Genomic DNA, 27,375 nt, shown 5'->3' on the forward strand with positions numbered 1-27,375 from the left:
GTCCCCAGCACAAGATGCACCTGTGTAATAATTATTATGCTGTTTAATCAGCTTCTTGATATGCAACACCTGTCAGGTGATGTATTATCTTAGCCAATGAGAAATGCTCACTAACAGGGATATGAACAATTGTGTGCACAAAAGTTGAGAGAAAGAAGCTTTTTGTATGTATAGAAAGTTCCTGCTATTTTTTATTTCAGCTCATGAAACAAGTGACCAACACTCTACATGTTGCATTTATATTATTGTTCAGTGTATATAAACTGGATTTGCAGTTCCTGCTATTTTTCAAGCAGATTAAGTGAGGCGTAATGGGGAAAATAAGTTATAGATTGGAAACAGATTTTGTAGGCCTGCCTGCTTGCCTATAGACACTCAGGGGATAAGGTATTCTATCCAAATGTATTTGCTCTGATTGATTTTCAGTGATGTCCCCATGTGATGACAGGCCATTTATTTTTGAAGACATCTGGACAGTTTCCCAGACACAGATGAGGCTAAACCTAGTCATGGACTGAAAATCTCTATTGAAATTGCATTTTTAGTCCAGGACTATCTGTGTCTAGGAAACTGGACCTTATTGTATTTCAGAAGCATTCGATTTCTCTCCTAATCTCATCTTCTTTATCTGCAGATCTGTGAGAGGACCGGTATTTTCAAATAAAAGGTGGATGCCACCAGGAATCTTCTTTCACCTTTACCCAGTCCCGTCCCCCTACAGCATTGCCGGAGAAGGAAAGGAGACATCGGGGAAGGGACTAGCTGTGGGCCACAGGGGTGGCAGTCAGTGACAGCTCTGCTGAAGACAATGGATTTTTCCCAGTCGGCTCCTTTTTCTTTCCCAAGGCGTGAATGTTTTTGGCAACATTAGAGCCTTATTCAGAGAGGTACAATATTTACAATGCTGCAGAATATATACAAAAATGTATGGTGCTGATGTCATACCTTTTCTAATTGCAGAGAATCATGTCTGTTCAGCGCGATACATTTTACAATGTGGTGCCATCCTGAATGATCCAGGTCCCACTCTGCAGTTCGGAGTGTGGCGTGTTCTTAACCTGGTCCCAGTCTGACTCTGCTCTCTAGCCAACTCCTTATGGAAATGTCATGCCAAAACAATGACATTGGAGTTTGAAAAAACACAAACAGATCTGGGACCAGGCTAATGTGTTATACATGACTCTCAACTCTTTTCATTGTTATTATTGATTGTTGATTATTGATTAGCGTACTGCATTGTCGAGAGAGCTAGCACATAACCATTTGGCTGCACATTTTATACTTGCTGTAAACTGTGTATGTGACAAATACATTTGATTCGATTTTAGGCACAGTTCCATTTGGTCTCTAGCCCTATCATCCAGCTCCTACCACTTCAGTGGTGTTCACAGATCTGGATAGACTGGATCCATGAGAGAAATATGGCAGAAACTCTGCTTAGCTTATTGGAAAGCTAGGGGGAGCCATCACGATAATACTGCCATCTATCTGTTCCTTTCAGATATTGTTCTTGTAGCTATGGTTACGCACAATGTACTGTACATTTGGAAGGTATTCAGACCCCTCGAATTTTCCACATTTTGTTACATTGCAGCCTTATTCTAAAATGGATTACATTTGGGAAACTCACCAAATACAGGTGTGCCAAGCTTGTAGGGTCATACCCATGAATAGTAAAAAAAAAATGGAAACTAGGCAAGTCAGTTAAGAACAAATGATTATTTACAATGACGGCCTAACAGGCAGAACAACAGATTCAGGGATTTGATCCAGCAACCCTTTGGTTACTGGACCAACTACTAGGCTACCTGCCACCCTGACTTGATGCTGCAATCGCTACCAAAGGTGCTTCAACAAAGTACTGAGTAAAGGACCTGAATACTTATGTAAATGTGATATTTCAGTTGTGTATTTTTAATATATTCCCCCCCCCCCAAAAAAACAGCTTTTGCTTTGTCATAATGAGGTATTATGTGCAGATTGATGAGGCGATTATATTTTAAATCCATTTTAGAATAAGGCTGTAACGTAACAAAATGTGGGAAAATTAAGGGTTCTGAATCATTTCCGAATGCACTGTATGTGGTGTATTACCCGGCAACAAGTATATGATTATGAAATGAAGGGGTATCTAGGCAAATAATGTTTCCATACTATTCTGTATGCTGTAAGTGGTATTTTCCTTTTTTATGGAAATAAACCAAGTGTGTGATGAGAGAGTTAACATTTTTAGACAGAAACTTCACATATTCAAAAGAAATACTTTTATTATATTCTTTAAAGCACATGTAAAGTATCCCAACATACAAGAATATACATTGAGCTGAGTAACTTATTTACTCTTTGACTGACAATATACATATTGTACATTTTGTCTTAAGGGGAATAGAGAGGGAAAAAAGTGTCTTTTAAAAAAAAAAAATTCTTTAAAAAAAATAGACCACTTAATTTTACAAGACAAAAATGTGATGACATAACAGGGGGAAAAAGATCAAAGACCAACAGAGATAACACTCACAACAAAAGCAACATTAAATCCCAAGAATAACATGTTCTAAAAATATGTATATTTTTTAGATTGTGTCTTGTAAAATTCAGATTGTGTTATAATATTGAGAATAAAGGGGAAAGATCTCTGACACTGTGTGAGTAACATTCACAAACAAAGATTACGAACACAGTGATCAAGGTTATGGGTCTTGTCTTAGCTGCAAGGTGAGAGGAAAACACTGCTAGTAGAAGACACTGCTCGTAGAGAGAGAATGACAGAACAGAGCTAGCTCCCTGAGTGGCTACGAGTCACTTTTAGCCCTTTGTGGAGTGAGTTCATAGAACCTTATTCTCAGTATTCTGTTGTGGAACTTTACAGTTCAATAAGAACAAATAGAATCAGGATATGTTGTTTGTCCATGCTCCTCAAAGGGTTAAGAGATGCCCTGTCTGACTCATAAACCTTATACAAATGATGTCTAACTCAGGCAGGTAGCTGGTAGCTGGGTCCAGCCTTAGACTTGTGCTCACCCAGTGGGATCCTGGATAGGAAAGATTTTTGACATTTGGTGGAGGAGTAGATGACACGGAAACAGCAATGTACAAAAATAATACAGTTGATCCAACCAGTAAAGAGAGTTTACACACAGACAATTTAACTGTAACCCAAAGACAAGGCATCAGTGAATGGGAGACTATTCCTATTGGCTGGATGTTGCTGGTTAGGGACTCTCACAGAGGAGCTGTTCTCCTCAAGTCTCTTTGTTATTCAGAGTTCATAAAGTATCCTCGTCTCTTCTTATGTTCTGTCTTCTGCTGTTTCTTTCACCCAGCGTGGTCTCATGAGGCAAGAATCTGTTTCATTGACAATGTTGGGCCATTCTACTAGAGACCCTCCTTTGCCTTCGTGTGATTGGACTGCCTACCTTGGCAGTGTTCACTATGCAAAGAGTGTTCAGCCTCCCAAATGGTTAAATTACATACATTGCGTAACCCCATTGGGTTGCTATGGGGGTGGGTGTTGCCATGGAAACCAGACTCTCTCTCTCTCTCTCTCTCTCTCTCTCTCTCTCTCTCTCTCTCTCTCTCTCTCTCTCTCTCTCTCTCTCTCTCTCTCTCTCTCTCATGGGAAGAAGGTGAGCGACTGAGGTTTCTCATTGCATTTTTTAAGTCTACAAAGGGCAGCACCAAACACTGTCAGTTCTGTGAGTTTGCTATAAACCTGTAGGGAGACGATCAATAAAGAATAATTGACCAATAAGGCCATGACCAAGTAGTGTGGCATGTCATACCTGTTTATATCCTCATTTGTAACAGAGGAATAACTGAATGATAATCTTGGTCTCTTAGGGCTGGTGAGTACATACATGTCCAACATACATGCAGTCTACATATGGGTACCACTGAGAACTGTGTCTTTGGGACTATAAATTAAAGAACCCCAGGTCTGTTGAGTAGAACCATAGCATTACAGTGATTCTAATTCAACCAGTCAAACTGTCCCAGAGTGTTAATACGAACAGTGGGGCAAAAAATTATTTAGTCAGCCACCAATTGTGCAATTACACTTCAACTATGACAGACAAAATGAAAAAAAAATCCAGAAAATCACATTGTAGGATTTTTAATGAATTTATTTGCAAATTATGGTGGAAAATAAGTATTTGGTCACCTACAAATAAGCAAGATTTCTGGCTCACAGACCTGTAACTTCTTCTTTAAGAGGCTCCTCTGTCCTCCACTCGTTACCTGTATTAATGGCACCTGTTTGAACTTGTTATCAGTATAAAAGACACCTGTCCACAACCTCAATCAGTCACACTCCAAACTCCACTATAGCCAAGACCAAAGAGCTGAAACAAAATTGTAGACCTGCACCAGGCTGGGAAGACTGAATCTGCAATAGGGAAGCAGCTTGGTTTGAAGAAATCAAAGTAACAAAGCCTACCATCAGTAACACACTACACCGCCAGTGACTCAAATCCTGCAGTGCCAGACGTGTCCCCCTGCTTAAGCCAGTACATGTCCAGGCCCGTCTGAAGTTTGCTAGAGAACATTTGGATGATCCAGAAGAAGATTGGGAGAATGTCTTATGGTCAGATGAAACCAAAATATAACTTTTTGGTAAAAACTCAACTCGTCGTCTTTGGAGGACAAAGAATGCTGAGTTGCATCCAAAGAACACCATACCTACTGTGAAGCATGGGGATGGAAACATCATGCTTTGGGGCTGTTTTTCTGCAAAGGGACCAGGACGACTGATCTGTGTAAAGGAAAGAATGAATGGGACCATGTATCGTGAGATTTCCATCAGCAAGGGCATTGAAGATGAAACGTGGCTGGGTCTTTCAGCATGACAATGATCCCAAACACACCACCCGGGCAACGGAGGAGTGGCTTCGTAAGAAGCATTTCAAGGTCCTGGAGTGGCCTAGCCAGTCTCCAGATCTCAACCCCATAGAAAATCTTTGGAGGGAGTTGAAAGTACATGTTGCCCAGCAACAGCCCCAAAACATCACTGCTCTAGAGGAGATCTGCATGGAGGAATGGGCCAAAATACCAGCAACAGTGTGTGAAAACCTTGTGAAGACTTAGAGAAAATGTTTGACCTCTGTCATTGCCAACAAAGGGTATATAACAAAGTATTGAGATAAACTTTTGTTATTGACCAAATACTTATTTTCCACCATAAGTTGCAAATAAATTCATAAAAAAATTCTACAATGTGATTTCCTGGATTTTTTCCCCTCATTTTGTCTGTCATAGTTGATGTGTACCTATGATGAAAATTACAGGCCTCTCTCATATTTTTTTAAGTGGGAGAACTTGCACAATTGGTGGCTGACTAAATACTTTTTTGCCCCACTGTACATTCGGTGTGTGGTTCTGGCTGGTGCATTGGTGGTTGTCAGTGAGGTACATTCATGACGGGGTTGGGGAGCATCGATGTTCTAATGCTAAATTATCTATGTTCACACTGTAGAATATGCATATTGCCCATTAGTTTGTCCAGAGTGCTACGGTACAAAAGGATCCTGAAGGTGAAGTCTGTAGTGTAAGGTGCATGGCCTGCTAGGATAGTGGAGGAATAACGCCACAGCATGCTGGGAAACTGAGTATTTTAAGTCCTGGATTGTCTAGTTAACTGCTAGTTATTTCTGAGTTCAATATTTATATCCCTCGCTCAATCTCCCCTTTCGCTTCCATATCTCCACACTTTTCTTAACCTGCCTTAACTCCATATTTCTCTCTAGGAGCTGTTTGTAGAGTCGGGTAGAGAGATCTCACTCCCGAACACTTCCCGATAGAGTGGTGGGAAGCTGTATGCGGTCTCGGGGTGAACCAGACGGAAGAACTCCAGCTTGTTGACGTGGAGATTACAGATGGACTTCATCATCAGCAGCTTGGACACCATCTACAGGAGAAGAGGACACCGGGACAAGTCAGGAAAATACACTCAATATCTATGGACATGGTGGGATGCAAGAAATCCAGAGAAAGCATGAAATGTGTATGGACGTAAGCTAAGTTGCATGGGATAGATACAGCTTACAACACTAGACTGTTTAACTGTTTGTCTTAGTTTGATTTAAAGAATGTCTACAGCAGCATTTCCCAGCTCCAGTCCTCTAGAACCCCCAACAGTACACATTTTAGTTGCAGCCCTGGACAAACACATGATTCAACTTGTCGATGGCTCGATGATTAGTTGACAAGTTGAATCAGATGTGCTTGTCCGGCTCTACAACAAAAATGTGCACTGTTGGGGTTACTGGAGGACTGGAGTTGGGGAACCACTGGTTTACTCTACAGCACAGGGCCTTAAGGCCCCATAAAATATGCTTATGCAGCTGTTTGGAATATTCTGTAGAGGACCGTATCATAAAGTGCTTGGAGAGGAGACGTATGCTACACCAGTGATTCCCATATGGTGGATCTCAGCCAATGACAACTGGGTCATGGCTAGAGGCTGTGGGCTGTGTTTTGTCATCGTGCCGTGTGCTGAGTATTCCCGCTTATGGCTAGAAGAGATCTAGCTTTTATCAAACTAACCTCAAAAGTAGAATTTTGGGGCATTTTGGCTAACCCTAACCCTTTTCCTAAACTTAACCCAATTCTCTTAGCCTGCTAAATTTGTTCCCCAAAGCTGCTACAAAAAGTAAAATCTGACATTAATTTGACAAAATCTGGATCCCTTCTACCTGGTCTAGTTTCTCGTCGGAGGCCCCGCTCATGTGCAGTCTGTGTTGCAGAGCCAGGAAGAGCTTCTCCTGCAGCTTCCGGACCTTTTGGCTGTCGGTCAGCCATGGTCGCTCTGGGGACAGAAGGACAGCGGCGCTGAACAGAGCCATTTCCTCATCGGTTAGCTGCAGGCGGCAGAGTCCTTTAGCCAAGTCAAACACGGCACTGACCAGGTCATCGCAACCTGCAGAGAAAAATCCCAATATTAGATATGCACACATCATATTCCACTGAATTGTATTTGGAGTAATTAACAGTATCAGCTCTATACATTCTAAATACTGTATCAGACAAGGGGTAGGCTAACCTATCTGAGGTGCTTACCGAGGGCTTTGAAGAGCTGGGCAGAGGCAAACTTGCCATCAAAGAACATGGTGTTGGTGTTAGCGTTAAACGCCCTGCACATCCTGATCAACAGCACCTCCAGACAGCCTGCAACGGCAACCATCGAGAGCCACAGAAATGAAGAAAGAGGAGTGAGTGGAAGAGGGGGATACCGAGAGCACAGAAGATGTTACGACATGCAGAAGAAAAAACACCCAACGGAAAGTAAAACATTCCAGATTGGAGGATAGCAGATGTAAGTCATTTGAACCATTTGAAAGTCAGCAGGGCAATAAGGATTATCAAGAATTTATCAAAAGGGGGTTTCAAACATTAATTGAGTTATCGTCAAATCAACGTGTGTGTGTGTGCAGATATGATGGTTGTTGAATGGTATAAATATGTTTCAGAGACGGTTTAGTGAAATGGATGTTTCAGAGATGGTTTAGTGAAATTGATGTTTCAGAGACGGTTTAGTGAAATGGATGTTTCAGAGACAGTTTAGTGAAATGGATGTTTCAGAGAAGGTTTAGTGAAATGGATGTTTCAGAGACGGTTTAGTGAAATGGATGTTTCAGAGACGGTTTAGTGAAATGGATGTTTCAGAGACGGTTTAGTGAAATGGATGTTTCAGAGAAGGTTTAGTGAAATGGATGTTTCAGAGACGGTTTAGTGAAATGGATGTTTCAGAGACGGTTTAGTGAAATGGATGTTTCAGAGACGGTTTAGTGAAATGGATGTTTCAGAGAAGGTTTAGTGAAATGGATGTTTCAGAGACGGTTTAGTGAAATGGATGTTTCAGAGAAGGTTTAGTGAAATGGATGTTTCAGAGACGGTTTAGTGAAATGGATGTTTCAGAGATGGTTTAGTGAAATGGATGTTTCAGAGACGGTTTAGTGAAATGGTCGGAGCATTGATGTGTGGTTTGTAAAAAAAACAAAAAGAGCACAAGGAAGAAGTTTGGAAAAAAGAAGGACAAGATAAAGGACTTCTGCAATTTCTTCACTCATTACAGGAATGTGCTTCAATGTTATAGGGTTTGATCCATGTTTGTTTGTATATGTGTGTGTAAGAAAGAGCGTTCACATAACAATCAGTGTGTGCATGTCCTAAAGTGGTTTGAGCGGTACGTGTAATCTGGATGTGTGCATGTATAAAGGTACGAACCTGCTTTGAGCAGAATTATTTGGTCGTTCTGACACAGGTCCATGAAGCCAGTGATGCGTTTGGCAAACTCCACCACGTACTGGATGGCATTGGTGATGTGGTGGGCACACTGCTGCCACATAAACTCTTCAGACTGGGAGAAATAGAGAAATCATAATTTAATACAACAATAATGCAAGACATTAGTGAGTAGCAGTGTGTGTGTGTGTGTGTGTGTCATCACCTTGCACTGGAAGTTGCGGGTCTCCTCAGGTGAGTACTGAATCCCACTGTATGTCAGCCTCTTCAGGTCTTCAGAACTGTACTGACTCGTCTCCAAGTGGGACTTGACCACACTCTGGGTGATACGCTCTGAAACAGAAACGGCACACTGTGGGTGATACACTCTGAAACAGAAACGGCACACTGTGGGTGATACACTCTGAAACAGAAACGGCACACTGTGGGTGATACGCTCTGAAACAGAAACGGCACACTGTGGGTGATACACTCTGAAACAGAAACGGCACACTCTGGGTGTTACGCTCTGAAACAGAAACACACTCTGGGTGATACGCTCTGAAACAGAAACACACTCTGGGTGATACGCTCTGAAACAGAAACACACTCTGGGTGATACGCTCTGAAACAGAAACGGCACACTGTGGGTGATACGCCCCGAAACAGAAACACACTCTGGGTGATACGCTCTGAAACAGAAACGGTGCACTCTGGGTGATACGCTCTGAAACAGAAACACACTCTGGGTGATACGCCCCGAAACAGAAACACACTCTGGGTGATACGCTCTGAAACAGAAACACACTCTGGGTGATACGCTCTGAAACAGAAACGGCACACTGTGGGTGATACACTCTGAAACAGAAACGGCACACTGTGGGTGATACACTCTGAAACAGAAACGGCACACTGTGGGTGATACGCTCTGAAACAGAAACGGCACAATTTTGATGGTGATGTCAGTTGTAGAGATAGTAATAGATTTCGTACCTATATCCATAAGAGTGCAGTCATTGGCCAGTGGCTCCAGCAGCGCGGCTTGTGTGTGCGACAACATCTGGTACTCATGTTTGATTCCATTGGCGTCTGTGACATCCAGCAGATTCTGCTGCGGCGAGTTCTGATTGGACGAATTGTTAGAGGATGATGATAATGATGAAGAGTTTGAGGTGTTCCCGGTGCTTCCGCCGTGGCCTCCCAGCAGCTCCAGGCTGCAGTACTTGTGGGCCTCCTCCGGGGTCAAGGGCAGGTCAAACAGGTCGGGGATGTCATCCAGGTCACTCAGGGTGGAGCTGGAGCCGCCGCTGCTGTAGGAGTGACTGAGCTCCCTGTGCCTGTCCCCCTCGCTGTCTCCCCCTGCCACATCTTCCCTGGTCAGGGACAAACCCTGGTTCAGACACCCCTGGTTCACAACCTCCTGGTTCAGAAGCTCCTGGTTCTTCTGGTGCTTCTGAACCTCTGAGTACAGGCTGTCTCGCTGCTTCTTAGACATACGGCCAAACTTCACCGCTGGAGGGAGACAAGATAAGTATCAGAATGTACATATATCTATCTATATACAGTGCATTCGGAAAGTATTCAGACCCCTTCACTTTTTCCACATTTTGTTACGTTACAGCCTTATTGTTTCCCCCCCCCCTTAGCAATCTACACGCAATACTCTATAATGACAAAGCAAAAACTGGTTTTTAGACATTTTTGCTAAATATCACATTTACATAAGTATTCAGACCCTTTACTCAGTACTTTGTTGAAGCACCTTTGGCAAAGATTACAGACACAAGTCTTCTTGGATATGATGATACAAGCTTTGCACACCTGTATTTTGGGAGTTTCTCCCATTCTTCTCTGCAGATCCTCTCAAGCTCTGTCAGGTTGGATGGGGAGCGTCGCTGCACAGCTATTTTCAGGTCTCTCCAGAGATGTTCAATCGCATTCAAGTCCGGGCTCTGGCTGGGCGACTCAAGGACATTCAGAGACTTGTCCCGAAGCCACTGCTGCGTTGTCTTGGCTGTGCGCTTAGGGTCGTTGTCCTGTTGGAAGGCGAACCTTCGCCCCAGTCTGAGGTCCTGAGTGTACTGGACCAGGTTTTCATCAAGGATCTCTCTGTACTTTCCTCCATTCATCTTTGCCTTGACCCTTACTAGTCTTCCAGTTTCTGCTGATGAAAAACATCCCCACAGCATGATGCTGCCACCACCATGCTTCAGCGTAGTGATGGTGCCGGCCAGGTGACGAACTTGAGATTCCTCAAGACGTGACGCTTGGCATTCAGGCCAGAGTTCAATCTTGGTTTCATCAGACCAGAGAATCTTGTTTCTCATGGTCTGAGAGCCCTTTAGGTGCCTTTTGGCAAATTCCAAGTGGGCTGTCATTTGCCTTTTCCTGAGGAGTTGCTTGAGTCCGGCCATTCTACCATAAAGGCCTGATTGGTGAAGTGCTGCAGAGATGGTTGTCCTTCTGGAAGGTTCTCCCATCTCCACAGAGGACCTCTGGAGCTCTGTCAGAATGACCATCAGGTTCTTGGTCACCTCCCTGACCAAGGCCCTTCTCCCCCGATTTCTCAGTTTGGCTGGGTGGCCAGCTCTAGGAGCCTTGGTTGTTACAAACTTCTTCCATTTAAGAATGCTGGAGGGCACTATGTTCTTGAAGACCTTGAATGCTGTAGACATTTGTTGGTACCCTTCCCCAGATCTGTGCCTCGACAGATCTGTGCCTGTCTCGGCGCTCTACGGACAGTTCCTTCGACCTCATGGCTTGGTTTTTGCTCTGACATGCACTGTCAAATGTGGGACCTTATATATATTTTATTTAATCCATTTTAGAGTAAGGCTGTAACGTAACAAAATGTGGGAAAAGTCAAGGGGTCTAAATACTTTCCGAATGCACTGTATATACAGTATATCTGTGTGGAAATAAGTGTTGACTACCTGTCATGAGTTTTCCTCTGGGCTCCACGCACGTCTGTGTGTGTGTGTGACTCACCGTCCCGGCTCATGCCCAAAGCCAGACACTTCTGCAGTCTGCAGTGTTGGCAGCGGTTGCGGTTGGTTCGGTCAATAAGACAGTTTCTCTGGCGGGAACACGAGTACATGGCGTTGTTCTGCTGGCTGCGGCGGAAGAACCCCTACACAAAGGATGAGTCAAATGATTACATAATGTATAGAATTCCACTATCATAAACCTACATGTTACACAATTGAAGAATTATTTCATTGATCACAACTAAGGATATTTTCAATTGCAGCTTGTCTTTGTTTCATATTGTTAAAGAACACATGAAGAAGGTAAAGAAGAAACCCAACTACTACTAGCTCACCTTGCAACCTTCGCAGGTAATGACCCCATAGTGAATACCTGAGGACTTGTCCCCACAGATCTTGCAGGGTATTACTTCTATTTGAGCTGTAGAGAGAGAGAGAGAGAGAGAGAGAGAGAGAGAGAGAGAGAGAGAGAGAGAGAGAGAGAGAGAGAGAGAGAGAGAGAGAGAGAGAGAGATTACAAAAGCTGTGAAGCTCAACCCATCAAGTGAGTTATTAAACCTGTATTAAAAGCTAATGAGAATCCATAAAAATATTACTGCCTTGCCAAGTCTACAGCTAGTAGATCTCAAAATAAGGATATGAGTTGGGACTAATATGGCCGCACACAAACAACTCTCACTATTGAGTAACACCCCGACTGAGGCCAATCTCTCTTGGGGCACGGCCAAGAGCTCAGATCATGACCAGATTTCATTGCATAATGTGTTGCCATGTTCACACATACATTATATAGACACACTGCAGGACTAGCACTGGAAGATTCTGATACGACGGAGGGAGGACTATTTTCATTTGTCTCATTTAGAAAACCTTTAGCGATATCTTTCTCACCTTCTCTATTTTATTTTTTAAGCAGTTTGAAATGCATCCCCTGTAAGAAATGTGCTCTATAAATACAGTTTGATTGATTGAATATTGGCATTTGCAACAGGTTTCCACCTGGCAAGTGGCTATGATCAACATCTTGTGAAGTGAGAGGCAGGCTGTCAGTTTGGCTCTGCCTTGCATGCTCTAAGTGTCATAGCAGCAGACTGAAAGGTATTCAAATGGACAAATATTGACTTTAATCATGCCTTATCTATGTGCCATATTTCATACTAACACAGATTGCCGCAGCACAGAGAATAATACAAGTAAACGTAGTATGCTATAAAAAATGAGTGGGTAAATGATTTGATTGAAGTGACTTTGAAACTGAACCTGGCCGTGTGTCTCTCATGCTGTCAGTCTGTCTGTGGACCCAGTGAGGTGAAAGCCAGAAATAGACAGAGTCATGTGTCAGAAACTCAGTCTCCTCACACACTATCTTTCCCTCTCACATAACAAGGGGCCCATATAAGGGCCTAAAATGGAGGGCAGTCGTATGTGAAGAAAAACTTGTTTTGGTTTAAACAGACGGAGCCGGTTGGCTATTTTACTTCACCGCAGCCATAGTACTACACAGAGACAGAAACAACCAACTAATTTGTGTGATACGCTATCACTGCTCAATCTGCCAGTCTATTTAATGTTTGTGCCAAAGACAGAGATAACGAATCTGTGTAATTTATGAGGTATGGGATATGTAGTCCCGCATGGGAGCTGTAGAGCTCTGAGAGACAGACATATGAACCATGGGATCTGTCGTCCTCTGAGAGGCAGACATTTGAACCATGGGATCTGTAGTCCTCTGAGAGGCAGACATTTGAACCATGGGATCTGTAGTCCTCTGAGAGGCAGACATATGGAAACTCATTTACCTCTCAGAGATTTAATGCATTGTTGTTGTGGCATTACATGTTGAAGAACGTCACTTTAAATGTGTTTGTTTTTCCCACTCTCTCTATGAAAAAAAGGGTTAAAAGTATGCTGTTCTCTCCTCTAAGTAATGAAGAAAATACACAGAGCAACTGGGCCAGCTGCATGTAGGGCTGGGCAATATATTTAATGAATTAGAATGTATGTTTTTGCGCAATATTCAAAATACCTGTATTGCAAGAATCCAGGTTTTAAAACACAATTTTCTATGTTATTGTCATAGACTGTTCTCTCTGCTACCGCAAGGCAAGCGGTACAGAAGTGCCAAGTCTAGGTCCAAAAGACTTCTTAACAGCTTCTACCCCCAAGCCATAAGATTTCTGAACAGCTAATCAAATGGCACCCCCATTTTTACACCGCTGCTACTCTCTGTTTATTATGCCTAGTCACTTGTCACTTTACCTCTACCCACATGTGCATATTACCACAATTACCTCGACTAAACTGTGCCTCTGCACATTGACTCTGTACTGGTAACCCCTGTATATTGTCTCACAACTGTTATTTCATTGTTGCTCTTTAATTAATTAATTAACATTTTTTTAAATATTTTTTTATACTTCAGTTTATTTTAGTAAATACTTCCTTAACACTTATTTTTCTTAAAACTGCATTGTTGGTTAAGGGCTTGTAAGTAAACATTTCACTGTACGGTCTACACCGGTTGTATTCTGCGCATGTGACAAATACAATTTGATTTGGCATTCTGAGAAATAAGGTAGGGCATTTGATTTCAACATCTGAACAAAGTGGACAGGCTAGCATGCTACTCAAACAGTTGGAGACAGGTAGAAAGGGTGTGTTCATAACAATTAAAAGGCCTAGTTAGCTACTTCTGCCAAGTTAGCTAGCAAATAAATCCAATTTGACTAAACTTTTCATATAAATATTAGTTGGCTAATCACTAGCACGTGGGTTTGTGTTTGAGAGATTATTCATGACACCTGTATTCATTTTCTATAATGCATAATGCATGGTTCTGATTAAACTTGTAACAAAAATGGCATTATCATAGACTGACTTTAACGATTATTGCAAAAAAAGCAGATTAAACTATGTTGATAAAATAACAGCATTATTAGTGGGTCTTATGGTTGTGAAAGGTTTATAATTTAGCCTATGTATAATTTCACAAGTCCTGTATTCATTGGATTATTACTGACTGTTTGAAATGCAGTGTATTTGACCTTTAACTGTACAACAAAGCTTATTTGGAGAAAACATTAAACAATATATATATATATATATATATATATATATATATATATATATATATAACGTAAATCGTCCGGCATGATTTTTAGGCCATATCGCCCAGCCCTAGCTGCAGGCATGTAATGGAAAAGCATCTCCTGTCTTCTGCCCTCTCTTTTCTCTCTAATCCTCCGCTCGGTTATATAACTCGTCTGCTAGCATTTCACAAACACTCTGCTCAGTTGTATAACCCTCATCTGCGAGCATTTCATAAACACTGCTCAGTTGTATAACCCTCATCTGCGACCATTTCATAAACATACTCATTCCGGGAGGTCACTCTAGCTACCGCCCCGCCTCCTCTCTGCCGCTGCAGCTCCCATTGGCTGGGGTCGGGCAGGGCCTGTCGGGAGTTGGTTGTGTGGGATATCGGTCAGGCGCGGTAGCTTGTCATGCAATTCTGTCCTACTGACACACTTTCTCACCGAGGGGAGGGTAGGCAGGGGGTAGTCGGGCGCTTTCACACTGCGTGAATAGGGCTCTCTACCCCAGGTTTTAAGGTGGAACTCAACTAGACTTTGAGCCTCCGAAATGCACAGCTGTCTACTTAATATCCAGCAAATAAATAAGTAAATAATGATACAATAAACATCTTAATTCTAAACAGTTGTTTGAAAGTGCTCTAATGACAATTATTCTTATTACTGTAGTTCCCACTGATATTCTTCAGCTCGATCAGCGTGAGTGAAAGAGTGAAGACTTGATAAATACTACGTAATGGATGAAATGAAAGACAACCGAAGGACACACCCATAAAGCCACTAGGTACGGTAGCTGGCTTGGTGCCAGCAGGACTATGCACTATCAGCTGTATGGCAGTATCATATCTGCTATCTAATCTGACTACTCTCTTTGAAATTGAGCTTCTGCTTCAACTAATTATGTTCTTGTCCCCAGTTTAAGGTAAGTCAGAAAATCAGAATAACACAGAGCTCCATTTGTTACAGTTCTGCCATAACAAATATTTGCATAAATATTCAGACTCGAGAGATACAATAAAATGGCCATCTGAAGCCTTATCTACAGAACTGCATCTTGTTTTAAAGCATGCCATGTTCTGCAAAATAATTAATAATCCATTTTGCATTATAAAGCACTGAGAAATGCTGTGGTAACCACTACAAGATCAAATCAAATGTATTGTCACATGCACCGAATATAACAGATGTAACCTTACTGTGAAATGCTTACTTACAAGCCCCTAACCAACAATGCAGTTCAAGAAAGAGTTCAAATAAACTAAAGTAAAAATAATAATAAAAAGTAACACAATAAAAGAACAATAATCAGGGTGTACCGGTACCGAGTCAATGTGCAGGGGTACAGGTTAGTCGAGGTCATTTGTAGGTAGGGGTAAAGTGACTATGCATAGATAATAAACAGCGAGTAGCAGCAGAGTAAAAACGGGGGGGGGGTTCGTACACACTACCCTCCGTAGCGCGCTACGGTCAGATGCTGAGCAGTTGTCATACCAGGCGGTGATGCAACCGGTCAGGATTATCTTGATGGTGCAGCTGTAGAACTTTTATAGGATCTGGTGACCCATGCCAAATATTTTCAGTCTCCTGAGAGGGATAAATTGTTGTCGTGCCCTCTTCACGACTGTCTTGGTGTGTTTTTACTATGATAGTTTGTTGGTGATTTGGACACCAAGGAACTTGAAACTCTTGAACAGCTCCAGTAGAGCCCTGTCAATGTTAATGGGGGCCTGTTCGGCCCTCCCTTTCCTGTAGTCCACGATCAGCTCCTTTGTCTTGCTCACATTGAGGGAGAGGTTGTTGTCCTGGCACCACACTGCCAGGTCTCTGACCTCCTCCCTATAGTCTTGCTCATCATTGTCGGTAATCAGGCCTACCACTGTTGTGTCGTCAGCAAACTTAATGATGGTGTTGGAGTCGTGTTTGGCCATACAGTCGTGGGTGAACAGGGAGTACAGGAGGGGACTAAGCACGCACCCCTGAGGGGCCCCAGTGTTGAGGATCAGCGTGGCAGACGTGTTGTTGCCTACCCTTACTACCTGGGGCCGACCCATCCAGAAAGTCCAGGATTCAGTTGCAGAGGGAGGTGTTTAGCCCAAGGGTCCTTAGATTAGTGATGAGCTTTGTGGGCACTATGGTGTTGAACGCAGAGCTGGATGACTGGTGAGAGTTGGGTGTCATCAGGTACTGACAGACTGGTGACATCATCACTCAACTTTGGCTGCCAGACCAATTCCCTTTCACTGGTGACTGATCCTCCTGACTGACCCAGCCAGCCACATTTCACTTTGTTTTTCATAGTAACACGCAAGTGCACACACAGAGACAGAGTGAGGGAGATAATACAATCTATGTCGACCAAAGGTCTACTCTGAGAAGATGACGTACTCATTGACTCTTAACACACACATTTAATTTAGGCTTATGAGTACAATACACACAGGCAACTGAGACAGGCTGAGTGCGCTCAATAAACCTTTTAAACTCCAGTAACAAACTTGAAACACTTTTGTGCTTTTACTTCTTTCTTTTTACAGTTCTGGGCAGGGCATGTTACAGTAAATGTTATGTAATGCCTGTGAAAAGCTTTGATCTGAGGGAAGTGGAATTCTATTGCAAATTAATCATTCAACATTAGGGTGTGTCCCAATTGTCTGAAGTGGCTTCCTTCCCTTTCTCCTCTCCATTTCCCTCAACCTACACTGATGGGAAAGAACTGGACTTGTGAAAGCCAACTCCCAGTAGGTATTCATATTGCTTGCATATTTCCTGTGTTTTCAAATCAGTGCAGGAGGCCATAGAAAACAGAGATAGTGTTGCCTACTAGACCACCCCTCTGTAGGCAAACCAAACAGTATCACATTACATGAAACATAATGAGCAGTTATTGCTGCATACAAGGCCCCTCTAGTCAAGTCCCAAGGAGGTTGTTGCCTGTTGTGTCACACAAGGTGAAGGACAGTGTAACAGATCCTTTCCTAATGGAGGTCAGTTTACCACTGACTCTCCACTCACAAAACTAATTATTATTTGCACTTTGGCTGTGCAATAAGTATTTAAATCAACTCTGATCTTACATGGAATGCAAATATTACCACGTAGTACTAAAATCCATTAGAGGGGTTACTGCACAGGTGTGAAGCTGTGTGAAGCTGTGCTGGTGATAGATTGTTAATGACATGTAAAAGAGTGGAAAACTAGTCACTAATCACAAAAAGAGGAAGAGCAACACGCAATAAAACTATTAACAATAAAAAAAGGTGCAAAATAAATTATTTGCCAAAACGATTCCATAGACAAACAAAAGGTTAAAAAAAACTATACAAACAAAAAACAAAAAGGAATTCTCTTTATGTCTCAGCAAACGAGAGACTTCTTAAAATTGTATTTTCAGTCCAGTGAGCCAAAGAACTGGGGTTGTTTACATTTCAATATCCTGCCAGCCAGTGGAACTACCCTCTATAAGCCCCAAAAATCTCCCTCCCTCCCTCCCTCCCTGCCTCCCTCCCTCCCTCCCTCCCTCCCTCCCTCCCTCCCTCCCTCCCTCCCTCTACAAACAGATTAGGAACAAAGTACCCTCACTATGCCAAAAGCCCTAAATCCAAACAAACACTAAATACTATAATTCATAAAAGATCATATACATTTTATATGCTACAATAGCAATATATGTCTATCAATTACTATGTTGTTACATTGTTGTGACAGCCGCAGACTGTAACTCTAACAAGTCTTGGTATGCCTTTTGATTGCAGTAATATTGGTGCAATTTTAGAGGCGGCATCGTGAGAAGACAATCAGCAACAAAAGTAGCAGTAGCTGAACATTGCTGCAATTCAGAACCTTTTAATCACAATCTTTCTGTTTGTTCATTTTTTTCAATCATGTCTACTATTTTAGCTGAGTCTCTCTCTCTCTCTCTCCCCCCCTCTCTTGTTTCAATTTTAGAGGCGGCATCGTGAGAAGACAATCAGCAACAAAAGTAGCAATAGCTGAACATTGCTGCAAATCAGAACTTTTTAATCACAATCTTTCTGTTTGTGATTTTTTTCAATCATGTGAACTATTTTGGCTGTCTCTCTCCCTACCTCTCGCGCTCATCCCTCCTTCTTTCCCTCCTTCTCTCCCTCCCCTCCCCCACACCTGACCTGCCCAGTGACACGATCCTACCGGACAAGCGGGATTAAATTCCACAACATACGGTGATCGCTACATAAATAGTCATATTAAACATTCATGAAAATACAAGTGTCTCACATGTTTCCAAAGCCTAGAATCTTGCTAATCCAACTGCGTTGTCAGATTTTAAAAAGGATTTACTGCGAAAGAATACGATGCGATTATCTGAGGACAGAGCCCCATAAAAAAAACTATTTCAACCAGCCCATGCGTAACAAAATCACAAATTGCAATAAAATAAATTGTTTACCTTTGACGATCTTCCTCTGTTTGCAATCCCAATGCTTATTGTTACACAATGAATGGTCTTTTGTTTGATAAAATCCATTTCTATAGCCTAACACGAAATATTTTGTGAACCGGTTGTGTCGTGAATTCCGTCTCATTCAATTTTCGACGACACATTCGATGTAAATACACACACTAAACGTGACTTTTCCAGTCATGTTTGGTTTCATTGCAATCAACTGGTTGTTTGTAACACAACCAAACGTGATGGGTCATTTCGCGGGACGTATTGACTGAAAGAAACCGATTTGAAGACAACAAGTAATGACATTATTGTGCACCAATGATATGACCGCTGTTTCGTTGATTGACTGTATTTTAACCCAATGACCACTGATTGTCTTGAAATCTAGCTGGGTAGATAGCCAATGAGCTGAGGTAAACGGCAATATGTAATGGTTATGTGTTGGAAGACCAACCCATGTAGTGAACTCCGGCGTAAAGAGGGTCATTCACCATTGAAGATTCATACTGGAAGGAGCGCATGTTACGCACAGCACTATTTTGGTAAAGCGCATCTTCAGCTGTTTATATATCAATCAGTATGGCGACTAAGTCAGGGAAAGCTAAATCTAAGTCTAGATATACAGATGTACACACAATTTTAAAAGAAATTGATCGGGAAAGTGAGACAGAGATTGTTGGAGGACGATTAATTTAGCTATCTTAGCTTTGATTCCCAAATGGAGGAATATTTTTTTGAATGGAAAGGACATCGGTTTGGACTGGTAAGTTCTTCTCATGCTAATGCCGTTGTTTGAAATTAATAATATAAAATATTATTTGTGATTTTTTAAAATTTAGCAATATATAAAAATTTAATTAAATGTGTAAAGTACGCGTTGGCTATACATTGTGGGTGGGGGTATGTTTGAATGTATGTGTATGACCCATAGCCTATGTTTGTGTGTGTATATATACATATTGTGGATTAGAGGGAGCATGGCCGAGATGCGTGTGTCTGCCGTTCCACCCCACCCCCACATGAAATAGCCTATTTGAGGGTGTTGAGGGGAGGGCAGGTCCACAACAATGGCCAAAGTGAAATGGAGATAGTAGATACAGCTGGTCTGTTGTAATATAATAAAGACAGTAGATCTAGCTAGTCTGTCATAATATAAATGAGACAGTAGATCTAGCAGGTCTATAATAATATATTCAACCTCATGTTCCCTGTACTCTATATACAGTGGGGCAAAAAAGTATTTAGTCAGCCACCAATTGTGCAAGTTCTCCCACTTAAAAAGATGAGAGAGGCCTGTAATTTTCATCATAGGTACACTTCAACTATGACAGACAAAATGAGAAAAAAAATCCAGAAAATCACATTGTAGGATTTTCTAGGAATTTATTTGCAAATTATGGTGGGAAATAAGTATTTGGTCACCGACAAACAAGCAAGATTTCTGGCTCTCACAGACCTGTAACTTCCAGACCTGTAAAATTGTAGACCTGCACCAGGCTGGGAAGTGTCACGCCCTGGTCTAAGTATTTTGTGTTTTTCTTCATGTATTGGGTCACGCCAGGGTGGTCTATCCAGTGACGCGAGGAGAGGGGACTAAGACAATTGTGAAGTGGGGTCCACGTCCCCCGCCGGAGCCGCCACCATGGACAGACGCCCACCCGGACCCTCCCTATTGTTTTGAGGTGCGTTCGGGAGTCCGGGGGGGGGTTCTGTCACACCCTGGTCTAAGTACTGTACTGAGGAAGTACAGTTCCCGCTCAGCCCAGTCAAAACTGTTCGCTGCTCTGGCCCCCCAATGGTGGAACAAACTCCCTCACGACGACAGGACAGCGGAGTCAATCACCACCTTCCGGAGACACCTGAAACCCCACCTCTTTAAGGAATACCTAGGATAGGATAAGTAATCCTTCTCACCCCCCTAAAAGATTTAGATGCACTATTGTAAAGTGGCTGTTCCACTGGATGTCATAAGGTGAATGCACTAATTTGTAAGTCGCTCTGGATAAGAGCGTCTGCTAAATGACTTAAATGTAATGTAATGTAAATGTATTTTGTGTTTTTCTTCATGTATTGGGTCAGGCCAGGGTGTGGCATGGAGTTTTTGTATTGTGGTGTGTTTTGTCTTGGGGTTTTGGTGTGTATGTATTTGGGATTGTAGCTAGTGGGGTTATCTAGCAAAGTCTATGGCTGTCTGGAGTGGTTCTCAATCAGAGGCAGGTGCTTATCGTTGTCTCTGATTGGGAACCATATTTAGGCAGCCATATTCTTTGAGTTTGTCGTGGGTGATTGTCCTGAGTGTCTTGATGGCCTTGTGCTGTGTTAGTTGACACAAGTATAGGCTGTTTTCGGTTTTCACTACGTTTATTGTTTTGTTGAGTTTGTGTTTATTCGTGTTTACGTTGTTTAAATAAACATGGATCGCAATCGACACGCTGCAGCTTGGTCCGACTCTCCTTCACCATATGAAAACCGAGACAGGAAGACTGAATCTGCAATAGGTAAGCAGCTTGGAAAATCAACTGTGGGAGCAATTATTAGGAAATGGAAGACATACAAGACCACTGATAATCTCCCTCATTGTCCACGCAAGATCTCACCCAGTGGGGTCAAAATGATCACAAGAACGGTGAGCAAAAATCCCAGAACCACACGGGGGGACCTAGTGAATGACCTGCAGAGAGCTGGGACCAAAGTAACAAAGCCTACCATCAGTAACCCACTACGCCGCCAGGGACTCAAATCCTGCAGTGCCAGACGTGTCCCCCTGCTTAAGCCAGTACTGGGGCATGGACCAACTGCAATACAGGACGACAACAAGAGCATGGGACGTGTGGACCTGTCAGATACGCTGATAGGCTATTATAATGTTCTCCATAAGACGATGAAATGGTACAAGACCTTCTATCATTTCATCGACATTGCTGTGGTGAATGCATTCATCCTACACAAGGAAATGGCTAAGAGCTGTGGAAAGCACCCCATCTCACAGCTAGCCTTCAGAGAGCTGCTCATCAAGGAGCTTGCTGGCTACAGCACCACTGCACCACATTCTGGCCCCTCTACCTCTATCCCTTCTGCTCCTACCACAAGTGGTGTTCATCTGCCCAAATGTATTTCTGCAGGCATGGATGTGCCTTAGGGCAAAAAGGGCACAGCATGGAGGCATCGCTGTGTTCTTTGCTAAATGAAGTCCCCCATCACCTGCACCACATCCTTGGTGACCCTCTGCTTTACAGCAGAAAGAGACTGCTATGGCACCTGGCATCAGCAGGACAATATTGTGTAGAGGACTGATGGTCTTCCAAATATTGAACGTGTTATTTTGTAAATGTGTGTATATATATATATATATATATTTTTCATGTTTTTTCTCCATTTTTTTTTTTTTTTTTTTGGGGGGGGGGGGTGTTTGAATACCATTTTGGTATTTTGTATATAGTTATTCCATTCAAAATGTATAACTTCACCAATTTGTCCACTTGGGTACATTTGGGCTACTTGTGTGGGACACCTGGGTGACTTCATGATAAATGTCATGTAGCACACATTTTGGAACTTATCATTCTAAAATGTTGCACAACTACTGTTGCCCTCTTAAGTTTTTCACTGAAATTATCCCGATCATCCTATCTGAATGTTTGTTTTGTCTTGTTCATTTTAAAGATGATGATACAACAATAAAAAGAAAAAAACTTATGTTTTTTTCATTGTATTATCTAAACCAGATCTATTGTGTTATATTCGCCTACATTCAATTCACATTTACACAAACTTCAGAGTGTTTTCTTTCAAATGAAACTAAGAATATGCATATCCTTGGTTCTGGGCCTGAGCTACAGGCAGTTAGACTTGGGTATGTCTTCAGGTGGAAATTGAAAAAAGTAGGGGGGTAGCTGTAAGAGGTTTTAAACAGATTAACATTCACAAGGCCACAGAGCCAGACAGATTACCAGGGTGCATACTCAAGAGCATGCACTGACCAGCCAACAAGTGTCTTCACTGACATTTTCAACCTCTCCCGAACCCAGTCTGTAATGCCTACATGTTTCAAGCAAACCATCATAGTCCCTGTGCCCAAGAACGTCAATGTAACCTGTCTAAATGACTATCACCCTGTAGCACTCACATATGTAGCCAAGAAATGCTTTAAAAAGATAGTCATGGCTCACAACACCATCCTCCCAGACACCCTGGACCCACTTGAGTTCGTCTACCGCCCCAATAGATCCACAGATGACGCAATCTCGATTGCATCCACACTGCTCCTTCCCATGTGGACAAAAGGAACAGCTACGCGAGAATGCTGTCCATTGACTGCATCTCAGCGTTCAACACCATGGTGCACTCCAAGCTCATCACTAAGCTATGGGTCCTGGGACTGAACACCTCCCTCTGCAACTGGATCCTTGACTTCCCAGGTGGTGAGGGTAGGCAACAACACATCCGTCACGCTGACCCTTAACACAGGGGCACCTCATGGGTGTGCGTTTAGTCCCCTCCTGTACTCCCTGTTCACCCACGACTCCAACACTATCATAAATTTTGCCAACGACATGACGGTGGTCTGATCTAATTTGGGGTGGCAGGTAGCCTAGTGGTTAGAGCATTGGGACAGTAACCGAAAGGTTGCTCGATCGAATCCCTGAGCTGACAAGGTAAAAATCTTTCGTTCTGCCCCTGAACAAGGCAGTTAACCCACTGTTCCTAGGCCATCATTGTAAATAACTTATTTGTTCTTAACTGACTTGCCTAGTTAAATAAAGTTCCAATAGGGAGGAGGGCAATAAGGTCTATGGGTGATTCACGATATATACAGTCAAAAAGTTCGGACACACCTACTCAATCCAGGGTTTTTCATCAATTTTACTATTTTCTACATTGTACAATAATAGTGAAGACATCAAAACTATGAAATAACACATACGGAATCATGTTGTAACCAAAAAAGTGTTAAACAAATCAAAATATACTTCATATTTCAGATTCTTCAAAGTAGCCACCCTTTGCCTTGATGACAGCTTTGCAAGCGGTACTGATGCACCAAGTCTAGAACCAACAGGACCCTGAACAGCTTCTGCCCCAAGCCATAAGCCTGCTAGTTAGTTAAATAGCTAACCAAATAGCTTCCAGGATCTGCATTGACCCTTTGCTGCTGCTGCCGTTTACGATCTGTCACTTTACTTCTAGTTATATAAATGGTACCCCTTGTGTATAGCCAAGTTATCGTTACTCATTGTGTATCTATTATTACGTGTTTCACTTTTCTATTATTTCTTTCTCTTTTTGCATTTTTCGGGAAGGGCCCCTATGTAGGCATTTCATTGTTAGTCCACACCTGTTGTTTACAAAGCATGTGAAGAATAAAATTACATTGAACTTACTTTACCAGTTGTATGTGCGGCTTGTCCTTCAGCTGCTCAAAAGTCGAGACAAAATATCAACAAAAAAGTATTGTTAACCTGACTTTTTAGTGAGCTGGTAGGTATTTGGTTGGTTAGGCACTAAGGTAAAGTTATTTTTTTATTGGGTATTCGGTTTTCTCTTGTTAAAAGCTATTGAATAAAGCATTCTATGATAATGAAAATTGTATATTCTGAATCAGGGGGAGGATGGAGAGCATTTTTTGTTAGTGTTAAAAAAAAATGTATTCAGATTTCAATCTTCAAAAAAAAAGTATGATTTTTTAAAAAATCTATCCTTCCCTGATTCAGAATATTCCATTTTCATTGTCATGGTATGCTTGGTTCTATTGCTATTGATGAAAGAAAACCAAATATCCCCCCAAAAAGTCAAGTAAACAATACTTTCCTGTGGATATTTTGTCTCAAATTTCGAGCAGCTGAAAGACAGCCCGCATAGACAACCAGTATAGTTTATTTACCTTTATTTCAACAGAGAAGTCATATTGAGACTAAGGTCTTTTTGCGCAGAGTTCATTTGTAAATCTGCTTCCTGTTGACTAGAGAGGTAAACTTTGTTTCTGTAAAAGAAAAAAAGCTCAATTTAAATCTTAGCTTCTTAACAAGCTAATTCATATGTTTTTAAAATGTTAAATCATCGTCAATCCAGATACCAAGGTATTTGTATGCAGAGCTGATTCAATTATATAACTATCCAATGAGTGAAATTGTAATCAATTTGAGAAAATTTTATGACAATTTGAAAACAACATGTATTTAGTTTTGCCCCTATTAAGCATGAGATGTAAGTTCAAATGTAATTTTATTCAACATTCAGGCTTGTAAGGAACATTTAAACGATTTTGCACAAACATGTTTCAGGCTGTATACCAATAAATTGTGTATAACAGCCTAATTAATCAGACTTTACAACCCTTTCCAACATTGTTCACACATTTAACCTAAACATGATTTTATTATGAATATATATATATTATAAGCATTTTCATTAGTTACAGAAAACTCTCTAGCCTACAGCCAAGGAATTCCTATAATATTCGTAGGCAGTGGTGCACCTGGCAAGAGTAGCCAGATTATCCAGACAGGCTGAAGCAACATGAGAGATTAAGGTGAGAGCCTACGCACTTGAAAAGGAAAGCAGTTGCACTTTTAGCTAAAGTCATTTACATTTCAATAGATTTCGATGCATTGTTTCTCGGCATAGGATATATGTGACATTGAAAAGTCTACAAAGTATGGTCATTTGAATATGAATGATAATAATTCATTTACCTCTCATGTTGAATATTTATCGTTTCTGGATCAATGAATTTGACTTCATGTGGGTTGTAAATTGAATACAAATATCTGTAAAACTGTTGAAAGACCAGCGTTTGCTGGCACGTAAAAAAAAACTTCTTTAGCCTAATGAACTAGAAAATATTTTTTCAGAAAATAAGGCAAAAATCAGCGAGGAGAGTCTTGCGACAGTTAATTAAATGCAAAGAAATTCGACAGTTCAAGTTGCATGTTTTCCTGTTTGTCTCGATGCACTATTTCGGTAACTTCTTGACAGAATACTCCCACGGTGGTTTAGCTTGGCTTGCAAGGTTCCAAGGTTCTTGCAAGGTTTCCAGTCTACCCTGCTAACCTACTTCTCAAAGCGTGGACGAACTCACTCCGAAGGTCCCCTTGTAGTTCTCGCGGCCGCGCGCACGCGGGATCGAGTTTTAAGGAGGATTGGAGATGGGAACAGAACGATGTATCTATGATCCACTGTAAAGAACAACAACAATTAACATTTTAACTCATTTAGTCATGTGGGTTTTAAAAACAGTTTTTTTTGCCTTCGTTTTTCATAAATCAGCATTTGTTTTTGCAAGGTAGTTTGTTCTGCACGTGTATCACACGCACAACAATACGGTAAAATGGGCAGCGTTATTACGAGAAAAACATTATGTTGTGATGATTCCTTCTGATTCGGTGCCATTCACAGTGTTAGAGCTGAGTGGGGATTGTGCTATGTGATGCAAGGTTCTGGCAGCTTAGTTATGAAACAGGGAAAAGGCAGATAAATCAAAGTAGGTTAGACGAGCAACACTGGAGTGCGTGGAGCCTGCAGCCACACAACCCTCAGCCCTATCTATACCTGTCTTTCTCTCGTCCTTTTCCCACTCTCTCTATATGTGACTTTCTCCTCCACTCTCTCTGTTTTCCCTACACCAACAGGTAGTTATTTTCTACCTCCCTCTATTTCCTTCCTCTATATATCCCTTCTGCGTTTAAAAAAAGGATTGTTTCATGTTTATTTAATATCTCTGATCTTCTCTTCTATGCAACTCTTGTCCTTTTCTCATCTTTCTGTCTTCTATCTCCTTTAGATGTTTAATTTCAGTTACTGATATTACATCATGTATATTGTTCCAACTTTTATAGCATAATCATACATCTCTCTTTTCGCTCATCTGTATCCTTCATTCGTTTCTCTCTATCCTCCAGCTCTCATTCTCTCTCTCACTTCTCTCCTGACCCTCTTCCATAGCCCCTCTGTTCTCTGTCTCCCTTGACAACCATGGTGACACACTGATCTGAAGACTTACATAACCACAGAACAACTCAGTTAGAGGGGGAGGGAGGGGAGGGGGGCGGGCGGGAGGGAGTGAGGGAGGGGGGGGGGCGGGCGGGAGGGAGGGAGATGTCTCCAACATGGCTGGGAGGCATACAAGCAGACATGTTTTTCTAGTCTCTTGAAATGGAGAGAAAGAGAGTGAAATACACAGGGAGAAATATGCAAGGAGAGAGAAAATATATAAAATAAGAGAGAGTGAACCAGAAGGACAGAGAGAGAGAGAGAGGGAGAGAGAGAGAGAGAGAGAGATTAACCAGAAGGACAGAGAGAGAGAAAGCGAGAGTGAGAGATAGAGACAGAGAGAGAGGGACAGAGTGAACCGGAACAACAGAGAGAGAGAGAGGGAGAGAGAGAGAGAGTTAACCAGAAGGACAGAGAGAGAGAAAGCGAGAGTGAGAGAGAGAGACAGAGAGAGAGGGACAGAGTGAACCGGACCAACAGAGAGAGAGAGAGAGAGACAGAGTGAACCAGAAGGACAGAGAGAGAGAGAGAGAGAGAGAGAGAGAGAGAGATAACCAGAAGGACGGAGAGAGAGAGAGAGAGAGAGAGAGAGGGGGAGAGAGAGATATAACCAGAAGGACACAGAGAGAGAGAGAGAGAGAGAGAGAGAGAGAGAGAA

The 27,375-nt window shown here is 42.0% G+C and overlaps 1 protein-coding gene across 1 annotated transcript; it reads right to left on the reverse strand.

Moving 5' to 3' along the window:
• Positions 1-2,249: 2,249 nt before the first annotated feature.
• LOC118401826 (nuclear receptor ROR-beta-like) lies at positions 2,250-25,852 on the reverse strand. Its single transcript, XM_052476443.1, has 9 exons — positions 25,421-25,852; positions 11,543-11,628; positions 11,209-11,350; positions 9,214-9,732; positions 8,447-8,574; positions 8,224-8,356; positions 7,057-7,164; positions 6,693-6,916; positions 2,250-5,905 (listed from the first exon to the last, which is right to left on the reverse strand). Exons 1-9 carry the CDS (start codon positions 25,425-25,427, stop codon positions 5,741-5,743), a joined length of 1,512 nt encoding a protein of 503 aa, XP_052332403.1. The 5' UTR covers positions 25,428-25,852; the 3' UTR covers positions 2,250-5,740.
• Positions 25,853-27,375: the final 1,523 nt, after the last annotated feature.

This window comes from Oncorhynchus keta, chromosome 23 (genome assembly GCF_023373465.1).
Source record: "Oncorhynchus keta strain PuntledgeMale-10-30-2019 chromosome 23, Oket_V2, whole genome shotgun sequence".
Lineage (NCBI taxonomy): Eukaryota > Metazoa > Chordata > Actinopteri > Salmoniformes > Salmonidae > Oncorhynchus > Oncorhynchus keta.

Bases quoted from the DNA above. Each gene is read 5' to 3' on its own strand.
- LOC118401826 (XM_052476443.1), bottom strand. The intron at 7,165-8,223 runs GTTCGTACCTTT...TTGCCGTTGCAG, and splicing joins AATAATTCTGCTCAAAGCAG to GCTGTCTGGAGGTGCTGTTG. The intron at 5,906-6,692 runs GTAGAAGGGATC...CTTCTCCTGTAG, and splicing joins CCGACGAGAAACTAGACCAG to ATGGTGTCCAAGCTGCTGAT.